This window comes from Antennarius striatus, chromosome 9, assembly GCF_040054535.1.
Source record: "Antennarius striatus isolate MH-2024 chromosome 9, ASM4005453v1, whole genome shotgun sequence".
Taxonomy (NCBI): Eukaryota; Metazoa; Chordata; class Actinopteri; order Lophiiformes; family Antennariidae; genus Antennarius; species Antennarius striatus.
The window spans coordinates 20,866,276-20,879,519 of NC_090784.1; the positions used below are offsets into that span (position 1 = coordinate 20,866,276).

A 13,244-nucleotide genomic window follows, 5' to 3' on the forward strand; every position below is an offset into this window, starting at 1 on the left:
GTAAGTACACACGCTACAGCTTTGCTTCAGCGGGGCTAGATGCTACCATGGCTGTAGCTCGTCATGTTGGAATACATTTGATCAGAAAATGTCTCGTTTTGACGTGTGGAATTTAAACCAGAAAGATGTCAGATCTCTCTTCGTTCTGTGTGCAAAGGGGCCATACGTTGTCGATCAGCACAGGCCACATTTGTTTTTGAGTTCCCTCGTAGATAGAAACCACCAGCATCCCGTCTGCGTTTCAATCCTCACGCTTCGGACAGGGATGATGCCATTTTACGCACCGGTTTTTGTTTTTTTTTTAAACCGGATGACATTTAATTCTAGACGCTACTTTTTTCCTTTTTAAAAAAAAAAAAAAAAAAAAATCTTACATGAGGAGATCTACGCTCGGCCTTCCACTATACAGGCCATCGCGGATTCCCTCGTCAACAGCCGTCAAGTTAACTACCGGCAGCATACGGTTGGTGGCAGCCTCACTGTGACCCTCACGTCTCCACACTTCATGCTCAGCCGTGCGCAAAAACGCAGCATCCGAGTCCGTTTGCGTGTTTCCCGGTGCTGGACGCGTTTGGAGTTTGCCAGTGAGGCGCCGCAATCCTGTCTGTGGCGCTGAAATAAACCGCTGTCATCCGTTTTCCATTGCGTTATTCACACTCGGGGGAGTGGGGGGGCGGGCGGGGGGGTGGGGGGGTGTCGGTGCAACAGTGGCGTGTGGAGGCTGAGCTGTAGGTGTTCTGGTGGAGCGGGGGAAGGCGCTGTCCGTGGTGCTGAAGCTTTAATTGCATTTAGAGCTTGAGGCTAGTTGACGCCCCCCCCCCCACCACCTCATTCCCACCCCCCACCCCCACCCCATCTCTGTCTGCTCAGTGCTACTGCAGCCTGATGGAGTTAGCTGGCTCTGCGCTGGTTATAGGCTGTCTGGTTTGCTTTCATCCGGCTCAGTGTGTGATCGCTGATATTAATCACTCCTGCTGGGTTGTCCTTCTTTTTTTCACCCCCTTTTTCTCTCCGCTGCTCCCCCCCCCCACACAGGACAAAATCTGCCAGCACACACACACACACATCACACACACGGGCCAAAAACACCCTCTCTGGTGGTGTCTACCTCCTGCATACTTCTTGTCACTGAACTCTAAAAATACTCTGGATAATGCTAATGAAGTATCCAGCAGAGTTTGTCTGTCTTCCACAAGCCAGCCATCTGTCTCCCTCACTGTGGTGCTTTGTTATACCCCCCCCCCCATTTCAACCCACCCACCACCCACTTCAACACACACACACATGCACACACACTTCCTCAACCTCCTTACTGCCTCATTAATTGTATGGATGTTTATGATTGTGGGTGTGTGACAGCCTAATAAAGACGTATTTATCAATCAAAACTGCAAAAGAGCAGTTATATATAGTGTGTTTATAGTTGAGACAGTCAGTTGTGTGTGTGTGTGTGTGTGTGTGTGTGTGTGTTTCCCTTCCTGCCAGGGCTCAAGATGTCATGGATCTCCGGGCTCAATGGCCTTTTTGACATTTTCTGGTTTATAGCACAATCATTGTGTTCTCATGAAGTCTCCACATTAGGCAGTCAGTGTGACGGCTAAGTGGCCTGCGGTTTAGAAGATCATTCTCATCGAGTACATCTTTAGTAAAACGCGATAGTTTGATGGTTTTTTACAATCTATTGGAAAACTCTGCTTTCCAGTGGAGAGTGACGGCATGTGTGAAAGAAGATTCGTGGATCCAGATCTGCTAAATTTCCTCAAGTGATGTCACACGAGTCAGCATCAGCTGAAGACTGCAGACGTGGTATTATACATATTTTGGCGGGGTGGGGGTGGAGTACTAAAGATGGGAGTCTGCTTGAAGTTTGCAGCTACATGACTGAATCTACCACTGAAGTGTCCACGGTTGAGTTGCATGATGGGTAATGTAGGCAACACTTTTTTTTTGACAATGACGAAGAATCCATGGCTTCAAAAACGACTAACCTTCTGGTTCTACCTTGTCTATGAAAGTTGCTTTGAACGGTTCGCCATTGTTCCTTAAAAGCTATCCGCACACAGAAAAACAAATTTTTTGCCTAGATAGCTTTCCTAACCATCCTGCAAAAGCTGTTCAACATTCTCTACTTTCCCGATCTGAAGAAAACTGTGACGTGCCGCGGTGTGAAACGCCTGATGAAAAGCAATGCGGCTTGAAATGAAACTTTGGTGAAGGAAAATTGGAGCTGTTGGTTTGTTTAGTTGGTGTGATATGTTTCCATGGACGTTCACTTTCCAAAAGATGTCAGACATCAAAACCTCCGCTGAAACCTTCTATACAGGGTCTTTGAAATGAAGCCAAGCTGGCTCTCAACTAAGCATGAGCTGTTTGCACTGTAAATACAAATAGAAGTAGAGGAAGAGACGTGGATTCATCTCACAGCTCTTCCTCTCTTTGCACAGCCAGGCAGCCTAAAAAGGGAATTTTTTATTATTATTTTTTTGCCAGAAAAACCGATGCATCTGTTTTAGAAGGAAAGGCAGCAGTGGACCAAAAATGTATCTGAGGCGAGAGTGTGAAGTATTAATACTGAAAGGAGATTTTCTCAGTAACCTTTTTCCTTTTGTCTCCTGTATCTTTCCCCCAAACCCTAAATTTCTCTTTCACACCTACTTTCCTTTTCTCTCAGATCCAGAGATGGCACAGCTATTGTTTCTGATTATTCTCTCTGCTCTTCCATCTTTTGTTGTGCCCATACATAATTCATCATCTGGAGGTAATTTGCGTGTGTGTATGTGTGTGAATAACTGTGGGAGGAGTCTGTGTGTTTGCTGTGTGTGTTTATGATATGACTTAATGGACAGAAGTAACTCCACAGAGATCGCTAAGTGACCCAAATGAACCACTATAATTTGTACAATGAAAGAAATCATCAGTTAAAGTGACAGGATATCATGTTACTGTAACACAGCTGCAATATCTGCTGAATTTTCCATCTCTGCTCTTGTCGCTCTTCATCCTTCGTCATCCTCTCTCTTTCTCAGGCTGCGCCATCATCCGGCCTCCCAGGGATGGGGGGATCCGCTACAGAGGTCTGACACAAGAACAGGTACAGAGGATGCCGTCAGTGCGCTGAATTTAAATGGCAGAATTTCACTTAAATGAAGCACATGAAACCACAGTTGGCGGAGAGACTGAACTAATACCCACTAAATTGAATGCATTCGGCACCGAACACTGAACCGGTGCTCGCTGGAATGAAATTTCTCCTCAGATGAATTTTAAATTATAACCCGTAATGTCAGCCTGAGGAAAAACGGTGCCGACATTATATTAACACACATCAGCGGGTGATTATTACTTAATGTGATGAGGGATCATTTAGCAAATCACATTATTATTGACTGATGATGTAACATCTACTCAGAATTGTCCCACTATTAGCTGGCATTGTGATGAAACCAAAAGAAAAAAAAAGCATTTTAAAAATTAAATGAATACTCGAATCCACTTTTAAATATGTTTTTACAAATTCGTGCTTTGATGAGACGATTGATGCTGCCACAATATGCTGCAGTGTGATGATGGTTTCTGAGCTTAGAATGAAGATTAGAAGTGAGAAGAAACAACCAGCCTGCCTCGGTTGGAAGGAAACAAAATCTGGAAGTACCTCTAATCCTCAAAGTAGTAAATGATGTTTACTTGTCAACAAGACACCACTCAAAGCGTTCAAACCTCCGCTAAGGCAGCTGAGTTTATGAAAAGATGTCGTAGCACCTAAAAAGAGTTGCCCCATGATAGTTTTACACTCATAAACTGACAGGTAGACCATAAATTCTGTCCCTAGAAAGTCAAATCAATTTAGTTCTGCTCAAAAAAAAAAAAAGACACAGATAAACAAACTAACTCTGGCTGAAACACTGACTCCTTCTTGGAGCTAAAAATTAGTTGGGTTAAACTGTTATTTGAACTTACATTTGCTAGTAAGCAGATTTTGTTACTCCTAGACAGACAAAGCTAAATATTTCCTGCTGTTTACAGTCTCAATGCTAAGCTAAGCTAACTAGCTGCTTCATGTTCATACAGACAGGCGTAGCATTCGTATCATTCTTCTCTAACGCTGCAGGAAAGCAAAGGCTGCGTCCCAAAATGTAGACGTCTGCACCGATTAACGGGACACTCGGTCACATTTTGACACTTCACATTTTCATACTCACGACTGGTTTCTGCGGAGCGATCTACAGACTATGATGGCTTGTGTGCTTAATAGAGCCTCGTCACGGGATGAGCTGCGACCTTTGACCTTTCCCAGATGGCATCCAGTCGTCCTGCCGGTCTCTTCCTGTCTCATTCATTTCTGAAAAACAGACAGGTCAAAACAAAACATTAGAATGATGATGGCGACTTAAAGAGACTCACTAAAACATGTAGACAGTTTGTAAAATAAACGTATGATTCCAAACAAAGATGCTATATTGAAGATCGAGTTGCGTTAATGAAGATTTAAGATGATGAGATGCAGCAACAGAAAATGTCCACGTAAAAAGTTGTTCTGTAAACTCAAAATCCTTCGTATACGTCACTGCAAACCATCAAAATGTCTGCAAACAGTAGGTTTACATACATTTCCTGTATATATTTGTATTTAAACAATCTCTAATAGGTTTTGCGTGTGTGGAACTATGGAACTCCATGAGAATTTAAAATTCTGTGTTTGCACAAGTGTCACAACAATTTACTGGTAGTGAAATACAGTACCAACTACTTTCATTTTAATCTGTTACTCTAATCTTTCTTATTTAAAGATTACCTCTTTGCAGGAATACTGGACTTTCATCCATGTCTCATATATTTTATACACAAACGAGTATTTACTAGTTTAAACTTCTGACCCAGGATAAGTTTCAGATTGTGCACACCCGTATCTCCTCAACAAACATGACAGGATTTGGTTTTACCATATGCTGGAATCTCTTTTCTGATTGTTTAGATTTTAGAGAGAGAAAAAACAAAATACAGGACAGTTTGATGCAGTTTCGAAGCGGAACACGGCTAAAACTTCCCCGAAAACAGAACCGGTATTGTTTCAAATCCGACTGCAGCGCCGTGTTTGTGCACACACATTGCATACAGTGCACACAACACAGCACGAAACAAGATCGTCATTTTAATTCAAAGTGACAGCCCGTCAATTTAGTCAGCATTTCCATGAGATGTTCTTCCTATTAGAGCTTTATTGTCGCCGCCATATGGCAGCGGAGTCTCCAGCACTGAGAAGTAATGAAGATGCTCCCCCTGCGAACGAGGAAAGCTGGAGTAAGAGAGCATCGATCACACTTCTATGACTGCGTCTCTTCGCTTACAGATCCGCAGTGTGCAGATCCTGCCTGTGGATTATGAGATCGAGTACATCTGCAGAGGAAACCGGGTGATCGTGGGACCCAAGGTCAGGAAGTGCTTACCCAACGGCACATGGACGGACATAGCGCAGCACAGCAGATGTCGTAAGTCTTTTTCGGTCTAAATCTGATCCTCCTTTCATCCCTTCCTCCATGCTGCCTTTTAGCGCAGCACTTGTGTGTGTGGCGTACTTGCATTTCTTTTGTGCATTATGTCTGATTAATCGACATAAAAATAAAGCTATGATAATGAAATCCAATCTTTTTTTTTTTTTTTTTGGACAGCAGGTTTTTCACTTACACTACACACAGAGGAAGGTGTGAAACACTGCGTCTCGTCGCCCTCATTCAACATTAACTCTGTGATTTGAGTAATTTCTATCGTCTGTAGTGCTAATATGAACATTTGCGCGTCGATGCCAACTCAAATGGAGCTTACACCACATCAGTCTACATCCTTTATTGTTTCCTACATCATCGTCAGCGTTCTGAAACCACTCATTTTTTCTCTTCATGCTTGAGGGTAGAATCAAGCAGTGAACGCTGAAGACAAGTTGATATAATGAAGGGAAACAGTTGCACATCTGCAGTTACTGAGCAACATTGTCATTCATTTGAAGCACAGCTTCTGACCGCCTGGAGGTCACGTTTTTTTGGTTTGCTGTCTTGCTTGTTTCTCAGTCTACTTGCAGGGTTCTGACAGGAAAGATCTGACCCAAGGAACGATGAATTAGACTGGTTAGATCAATATCTGGATCTCGATGCTGGATTTTTAAAGTATGCTTTACCATTGTGGGATTGGACAGTATGATATTTGCTTCTTAATTCTGTGAAGTCAGGCCTGTACACATATGAAGTCTGATCTGGATCCGAGTAAATATTCTGTATCTGTAAAGTTTTACTGAAAATTCCCTCCTGTGAGATTATATAGAATAATATAGACGTGACAATCGATGGTTTGTAGTTTAAACTGTACTCATTCAGTTCGGTGCTGCTGTTACTGAGAAAGACCCTGCAGAAAATGAGTAAAGTCATTCTCCTTCAAACCAACCAAAACACATTCTACAAATGGGTTTTCATTATTATGAGGGTCAATCCATCGTGGATTTATTGTTTTTAGGTGTAATAATGTGAGCTGGCAGAGGGATACCCCCTGAGAACAATGTGGTTTATCTCTATTTTTAGTTTCCTGAAGGAAATTCCCGACTTTTTAGGGATTAAATGCTCCGTTATTCTCACCTAGTCCCTGCGTCGATCTGCCATTTGGTCCCGAACAGGTAGTCCACAGTGGGTTTGTAGAGCGCCTTGACTGAACTTCCTGCTGTGTCCTGTGAGCCGTGAGAGTGAACCAGAATAGTAAAGTTTGTTACCAACAAGGAGTTGAATCCAACTTTTAAACTGTACAGCTGAGAGGAGCTGCAGATCCAAATGGGGCCTTTCTGTTAGCAAAACCATGACAGTTTATACATTTTTATTTTTACTGTTATTAAAAAGTAAAGGAGTACGGAAAGGAACATTACTTCATCAAGAAATCTGATCAATGAATATGATAAACATGTCATAGTGAAAATATGAACAAGTGACCAACAAAATCACAATTTCAGATCTTTCTCTTTTGCCCCTATAATAAAACATACTAGGAGGGCGTCCTAGTCTTGTACTGGAATAATAATAATAAAGTAATGTTAAATTATTAGCTGCTTCCGTGTGCGTTAATCTGGTGTCTCTAGAAGTGATGAGTTATTTGTTACACTTTTTTAAAAATCAGATTCATTTTAAGGATTCTTCGTATTTTAACTTTACTTTTCTGCCGCAAACTTTTCTTCCAACTCATCATTTTGTTATTGGACAGCAAGAATGTAATGTTATGTCTGCTGAGACTAAATTTAGAGAGTCTCTGCAAATACATAGAATAAAGTCAGCAATCTCATCTAATCCCTTTTATATATCTGTTTCTTTCACATGTAAAATCAGTGAATTTGCTCAATCCCAAGAGGACATACTCTCTTTTGTTTTCTCATGCTTATATAAGAGTACAAGCTGCAATGTGCAGATTGGAGATTTATTTTGTGCTCACACGCTGGAAGAACATTTAACAAAGTCAACAGCTAAAAAAAAAGAAATCAAGAGCTTGGCCATTTTGACAGGAGGCTGTATTTATAGTAAGCTGGACTCCCAAATATTTATGTATTTACGCTCCCAAATATTTCTTAGAGGTCAAGCTGGAAAAACCTTTGGGCCAATATCAATCATTAACATGTTAAATTGGCCTTTGGAGTTTGTGTTGGCGGCGTTTCTCTTTCATCAAGCTTGTGAACTATAACAGATGCTCCTAGAAAACTATTAAAATGTCACTATCCTGTGCCGTGAATAAGCTAATAAATAATGTTTCTGACCAATCTATTTACCTCAAACTTGGACAGAAACTCAAAGTCAGTGTTGCTCAAGCTGATGTTCAATATGTGAGTATATTAAAATATTCTAACCATCAAACAAACCATTGCTTCCCTCCTTTACTTCTGATTTCCCAAACCACATGGATGCACTGTAATACGGCCCTTACAATAAAGTTTTCAAAATTAAAAATTATGCAGGTTTAACTGGCTTGCTTGCTAAACATTCTAGCTTCTTGGCATGCTAATTGTTAAGCATATGAAGTGTATGGATAATAGTTTATTTGTCCCTGAGGATAAAAGCTGCTCGGATCAGCATCCTCCTTGTTCCTTGACTCCTGGGTAACACGAACAAAACATCGTGTATTATGATAACAGTAAGCCAGATATCCCTGCTAAATTTCTGCTTTGAATATGCGATTCTTTTGCTCATATGTGGATATTAAATGGATGATATGGATGTTAAATATTTTATAAAGTCTTGATTTATGCATGCATGATGTATGAGAGCAATGCATTCAAATAATAAAGTATTACTTACTTAAAATCAGTCTAATCAGTAAAAGCTTTACAAAAACAATATACGCATTATTGTATGAATAAAAGCAAATTTTTAAAAAAGGATAAAAGGTGAAAACATGTCAAATTAAAACTGCAAATAAAAAGCAGGATAATATGGATAAAATTTCAGAACAACTAGAGATTTCTGGACAAGCGGTCATTTTATTTCCTCATGTTTGTGTACTTGCAGCTCCTTGTGTCCGTGTTTTACCTTTACCTTCTCCTTCTCTTTGTGGTTCCAGTGCTGCTGTGCCCTCGGGTCTGGACCTCCCTGGAGAACGGCCGCGTGATGGCGAAGCCGCCCGGCCCACCGGTAGAGGGGTCCCTGCTCCATTACAGTTGCCACGCCGGCTTCATCCTGGAGGGCAGAAACATCAGCCATTGCACCAAACTGGGCAAGTGGGATGCACCCAAACCCACCTGCCTCTGTGAGTATCCACGACGCTTTACATTAAGTCTCCGGTGAAATTTAGAAAATCTTAAATGGTGGGGTAATATTTACTGAGTGGGGGGAGAGACATTTAGATAAAATGGTGTGACAATTAATGGGATGTACATCATCATAGCAAGAGCACAATGACTGCCTCTGTTTGATCCAGTAATAACAGACTTAAATCTAACTAGGAACTATTTTGATCACAGATTACTTCTTTAAATTGTTTCCAAGCAAAAATGATTCCAATTTATCGAATTGAGTTCACACACTTGTCTTGTCTTGAGTACTACAAATAAAATGTAAAAGCAATTCATTTAGACTCCAGTAGCTGTTACACATTTGTCTTGCCGTTTTCTGGAATTTGAATTCACAATAAATAATTTATGTATTAATCTATAAGGAAAATTATACTGAATTACCAATCCAGTAAAAACTAGATAGCAGACCTAATTGGTACTGTATTCACATACAGTGTCAACTCCTCACATGATCTGGACTCAGCTGTTTCACCAAAATGAGGATATAAGGCTTTAAAAATGACCAAACACCTGGTCTCACAACAATGTTCCAAGGCAATAAGGGAGCCCACCACTCACAGTGTAATCCACAGTGGGCAGCCTGGACCACTGGCACAGGCAGGTAGAGCTGATTTATAGACAGAATCTGACGTCCCCCTTTGCTGAACTTCACGAAGGACAAATACTCAATGAACAGGATAACCAGAGTAAAATCGCCGACGTCCTGGAGCGATATCAGCTGGCGTGTCTGCTGTGTGGGGAGATACGTCCAGATTAGCAGAAATAAATGATGGTCAAGGAAAAAAAATGGAACCACAAACTGAAAAGAAAGGATTTTGCCAACTGGTTATCAGGGGAGTTGGCATGGCAACCAATAAAGTTGCTATGGGAATGATGGTATTAAACGGGTGATTATCTGCACAGTTGGACCAGGAATCAAAATGACGTGATTTTGGTGTAATAAAAAATACATGTGTAAATGTTTTATGGTTTGTTCATATTGGTAAATAATTCTTTATAATTTTCTGAATGAATATTTAAATATTTTGTTGTTACTGTAAGACCTTCTATGTAACCTGCACTGTGTAACTACATGTGATCCATATATATATTTTAAAACATGTCTGTAACATATAAGATGATGACGTCATATCTATGGCAGCCCCTCTTCAGCATCCCTGCTGCCTTACACGTCTCTGGATCTGTATAATGTGGTATTACTGCCATCTAGTGGGCAAAAATAATATAACTCATAGGATTGCTGGTTCAAATTGGTTTTAAACGCTACAGTGAATGAATGAACTGTATCTTCTATCCACAGTTCTGTTGCTACTGATTTTTAATCAGCTGTTTTTTCCTCTGTCTTTCTGTGTTTTTCCGGCCAAAGACGATCGAAACTATACAGGTAAGAATTTTTAATACCTAATAAAATCCTGCAGCACCTCAATAATTAATTCAAATCTTTTAAATGGGGCAGCAGTGGCTCCAGTGATAAAGCGGGTGGTGGGGCGGGTCATCCAATGTTCCAAGATTGGCGGTTTGATTCCCGCTCCTGCCCAAAAAAAACACCTGGAATGTGAGCTGACAGAGGGAGGTGTCAGCTCACCTTTGGAGCACTGCCGAGGCGCCCTTGACAAGGCGACGTCCCCTTTACAAGTTGCTCATTTGGGCGAACCTCAAAGAAGCTGCCCGCCACTCTACCTCCCAATGCATGTGTACTGTGTGTGTGTTTGTGTGTTTAGGGCCTGTACACACATATATACAGTATATACATGCATGATTCCTTCAACTAACTAGAGTGTACCACTAATTTCCCTCCAGGGATTAACATCATTATATAAAAAATAATAATAAAACATAAATGAAATAATCCCGGATGTACAAAAACACAGGGTATACTAAAATATACTGTGACGGAAAAATCTGTTCAAACATTAATTCCTTACATACAGAATGACATCACAAAAGAAACATAAAATAAAATTCAACGTCTTTTATCTTTAGGTTGACCATCAAACCTGTGTCTTTGTTCATCTCTACATATGAAAATATTTCAAGTAAATTCTTCACACGATTTTTGCGTCACGGTGCTGCAGATGTAACACCAACTGTCACCAGAAGAGGGCAGCAGTTAATCACCAACAGGACTGGAACTGAACCTGGGAAATGTTATTCCTAAGGGAATATAAAAATTCTCCTCTGAACTACTTGTTAGATATTTCTTCCACTGTCAGGAACATGATTGTGTATTTAATTGCATTTGAAGTTGTTATTCGGTTAAATTAATACGTTTCGTATCTATTATTAGAACACATGCTTATTACAGGGCTGACTGCCTCTCCTCCAGTTCATTTTCAGCCCATGACATGAACAACTTTTTTTTATTATCTGTCAGTATTGAGCAAATCCTTCTGTCATGAATCAAAGGCCTGACAGAGAAGATTAAGAACATTTAATTTGCTCCTTAATAAGGTAGCATTTTCAACTCACCGAAACTGTCTTAAGCTAATTTGAATTCCAAACTTTTAATGGATTTGTGTATTCCTATTAGTCTGTTAATTGTTTTTAGTATGATCCTGTCCTCTAAAATTACTATGAAGGATTTTCAACAAGATATGCTCAATAGTATAAAAAGACTAGCATAGCATTTGTCACCATGGAGGTATATAATATTCTACATTCTTAACTGGGTCATATATTCAGAGGTATTACGTTTAAGTTTGCAGCAGGTCATTCTGAAAATGAACTAATAAGCTTAGCCACAGCTCTCTGAAAAATACACGCACTCATCCAGCCATGTTATTTTTTTCTTATCTGATCTGCGGCAAAGATCAGGAATACATTTGTTGCTGTTGCGGGATGGATCGTCCTCCTGCACCACATGAGGAATCAGCCAGATATTGAATTATGCCCTCTCTGCAATCATTGCAGCACTTCAGCATTACAATAATGAATTAGTCATCGAACCGTTCTGCCCTTGCATGAGCCAAATGCTGTTCATACACATGTCAACATCTGTGTCTACACACGCAACGCGTTTAAACCTGAGATATAGTTTTATGCAAGAAGTTCAAGAAGTTTTCTGATAAAAACTTTTGCAAATGTCATGGGCAGATTTGACACACACATAATTAACAAAGCAGCAGAGAACTCTGTTTCCTCAAATAGAAATTTCCATCTACTGTCACAACACTGACCTCCTTCTGGCTCTGCTTTCTCTCTCCAATCCGTGTGCCATCACCACCCACTTACTGCCTCCTCAGCGGGAGAAAGGTTAATACCCTGCTCCTGTCTGGGTCTGCGCTACCCTATGTGTGTGTGTGTGTCTGTCTGTGTGAGTGAGTGGGATTGCATCAAGTTTCAGTTTCATCCAAGTACAATATCCCAAAATGCCATGTACACAGTGAAAACAAACATCTCAAGCTCAATTTGTAATCCAACCGATCACATAAGTACGTCTCCAATAAGACATTAAGATAATTGTGCAAACGGGGATCGAAAATACTAAAGAAAATAAATTATTTGTTTGCAAAATCAATAAAACATTCAGTCCATGTGTTTCTTAAAATGAAAGAAAATTGCATGCAGGTAAGTTTTAATATTTTTGATTTTTTTAAAAATAAAGTCATTTTAGATGATTGTTGGCAAATATTCCTCAGACAGGAAAAAAAAAATTGCTTTTGTTGGAAACGCATTTCAGTGATGCATTAAAATATGTGGCGCACTACTGAGTCTTCACAGTAGTGGGAAGTGGGATTGACTCCAAATAAATAAAAGTGTGTGTTTGTAGTCAAAGCTCACACACAGTCATTCGTGTGTCGACAACACTGGAGCTCTGTGGCGCATGGGAGTAACATAGAACAGGTTAGACGATACGAGTCGTGTTGTTCGATCAGTACGTCTTTATTTTTTTGCTCTTTTCATGGGATTGGTTAAAAATAACCCAAAATATCGCCGCCCTAATCCTTTAAAAGATGGGCTGTGTCATCAGGATTATCACCGTGCTGTATTGTGCATCATGAGCAGGTGTGGTGACAGCTGGGGATGCCCCACAAAAAGTCAAACTGAGCATTTAAAAATGACCGACCTCATGTATCCTGAGTCGGCGCTTCTCACCTGTACATTTAGCTGTGAAGATTTAAAAAACAAAAAACAAAAACGCGTGCAAGTAAAACGTTCTGATGGTAAAATAGGTATATTCCTTTCTAAAATCTATACTCATAGCTAGACAGAACTCAAAATGTAAACCTCTGCTTATTATGTAACTGCACCTAAAAGCACTAATCCTACAATGATTTAACCCTTTGTGACTCCTGGAACCGCGAAGATGCACTTTTAGAATTTTAAATAGCTTTATAATCAATACTATTTGAGTTATTCACAGTAATGTTTCAGTCACTCCTCAGGATCGAAATCTGTAACGTTCAGATTGAATCTGACACCCAGTGGCATCTGA

The 13,244-nt window shown here is 40.3% G+C and overlaps 1 protein-coding gene and 1 long non-coding RNA gene across 5 annotated transcripts in view; one reads left to right on the forward strand and one right to left on the reverse strand.

Annotated features, from left to right (window-relative positions):
• gabbr1a (gamma-aminobutyric acid (GABA) B receptor, 1a) overlaps positions 1-13,244 on the forward strand; it is a 66,106-nt gene that overhangs the window by 328 nt on the left and 52,534 nt on the right. For all 3 annotated transcript variants that reach the window (XR_011037109.1, XM_068324434.1, XM_068324433.1), the window contains exons 2-6: positions 2,672-2,758; positions 3,027-3,091; positions 5,348-5,486; positions 8,578-8,763; positions 10,176-10,193. Coding sequence is in view for 2 of the 3 variants with exons in the window: in XM_068324434.1 (XP_068180535.1) it covers positions 2,680-2,758; positions 3,027-3,091; positions 5,348-5,486; positions 8,578-8,763; positions 10,176-10,193 (487 nt within the window). In the remaining variant the exon portion in view is untranslated. The remainder of the gene's footprint in view (positions 1-2,671; positions 2,759-3,026; positions 3,092-5,347; positions 5,487-8,577; positions 8,764-10,175; positions 10,194-13,244) is intronic.
• LOC137601936 (uncharacterized) lies at positions 2,689-12,223 on the reverse strand. 2 transcript variants are annotated; one of them, XR_011037110.1, is made up of 6 exons: positions 11,986-12,223; positions 9,368-9,539; positions 8,553-8,693; positions 6,621-6,709; positions 4,200-4,339; positions 2,689-3,076 (listed from the first exon to the last, which is right to left on the reverse strand). It is a non-coding gene; the product is annotated as an uncharacterized lncRNA (long non-coding RNA). The 2 variants fall into 2 exon arrangements; XR_011037111.1 differs by having other exon boundaries at positions 8,547-8,693.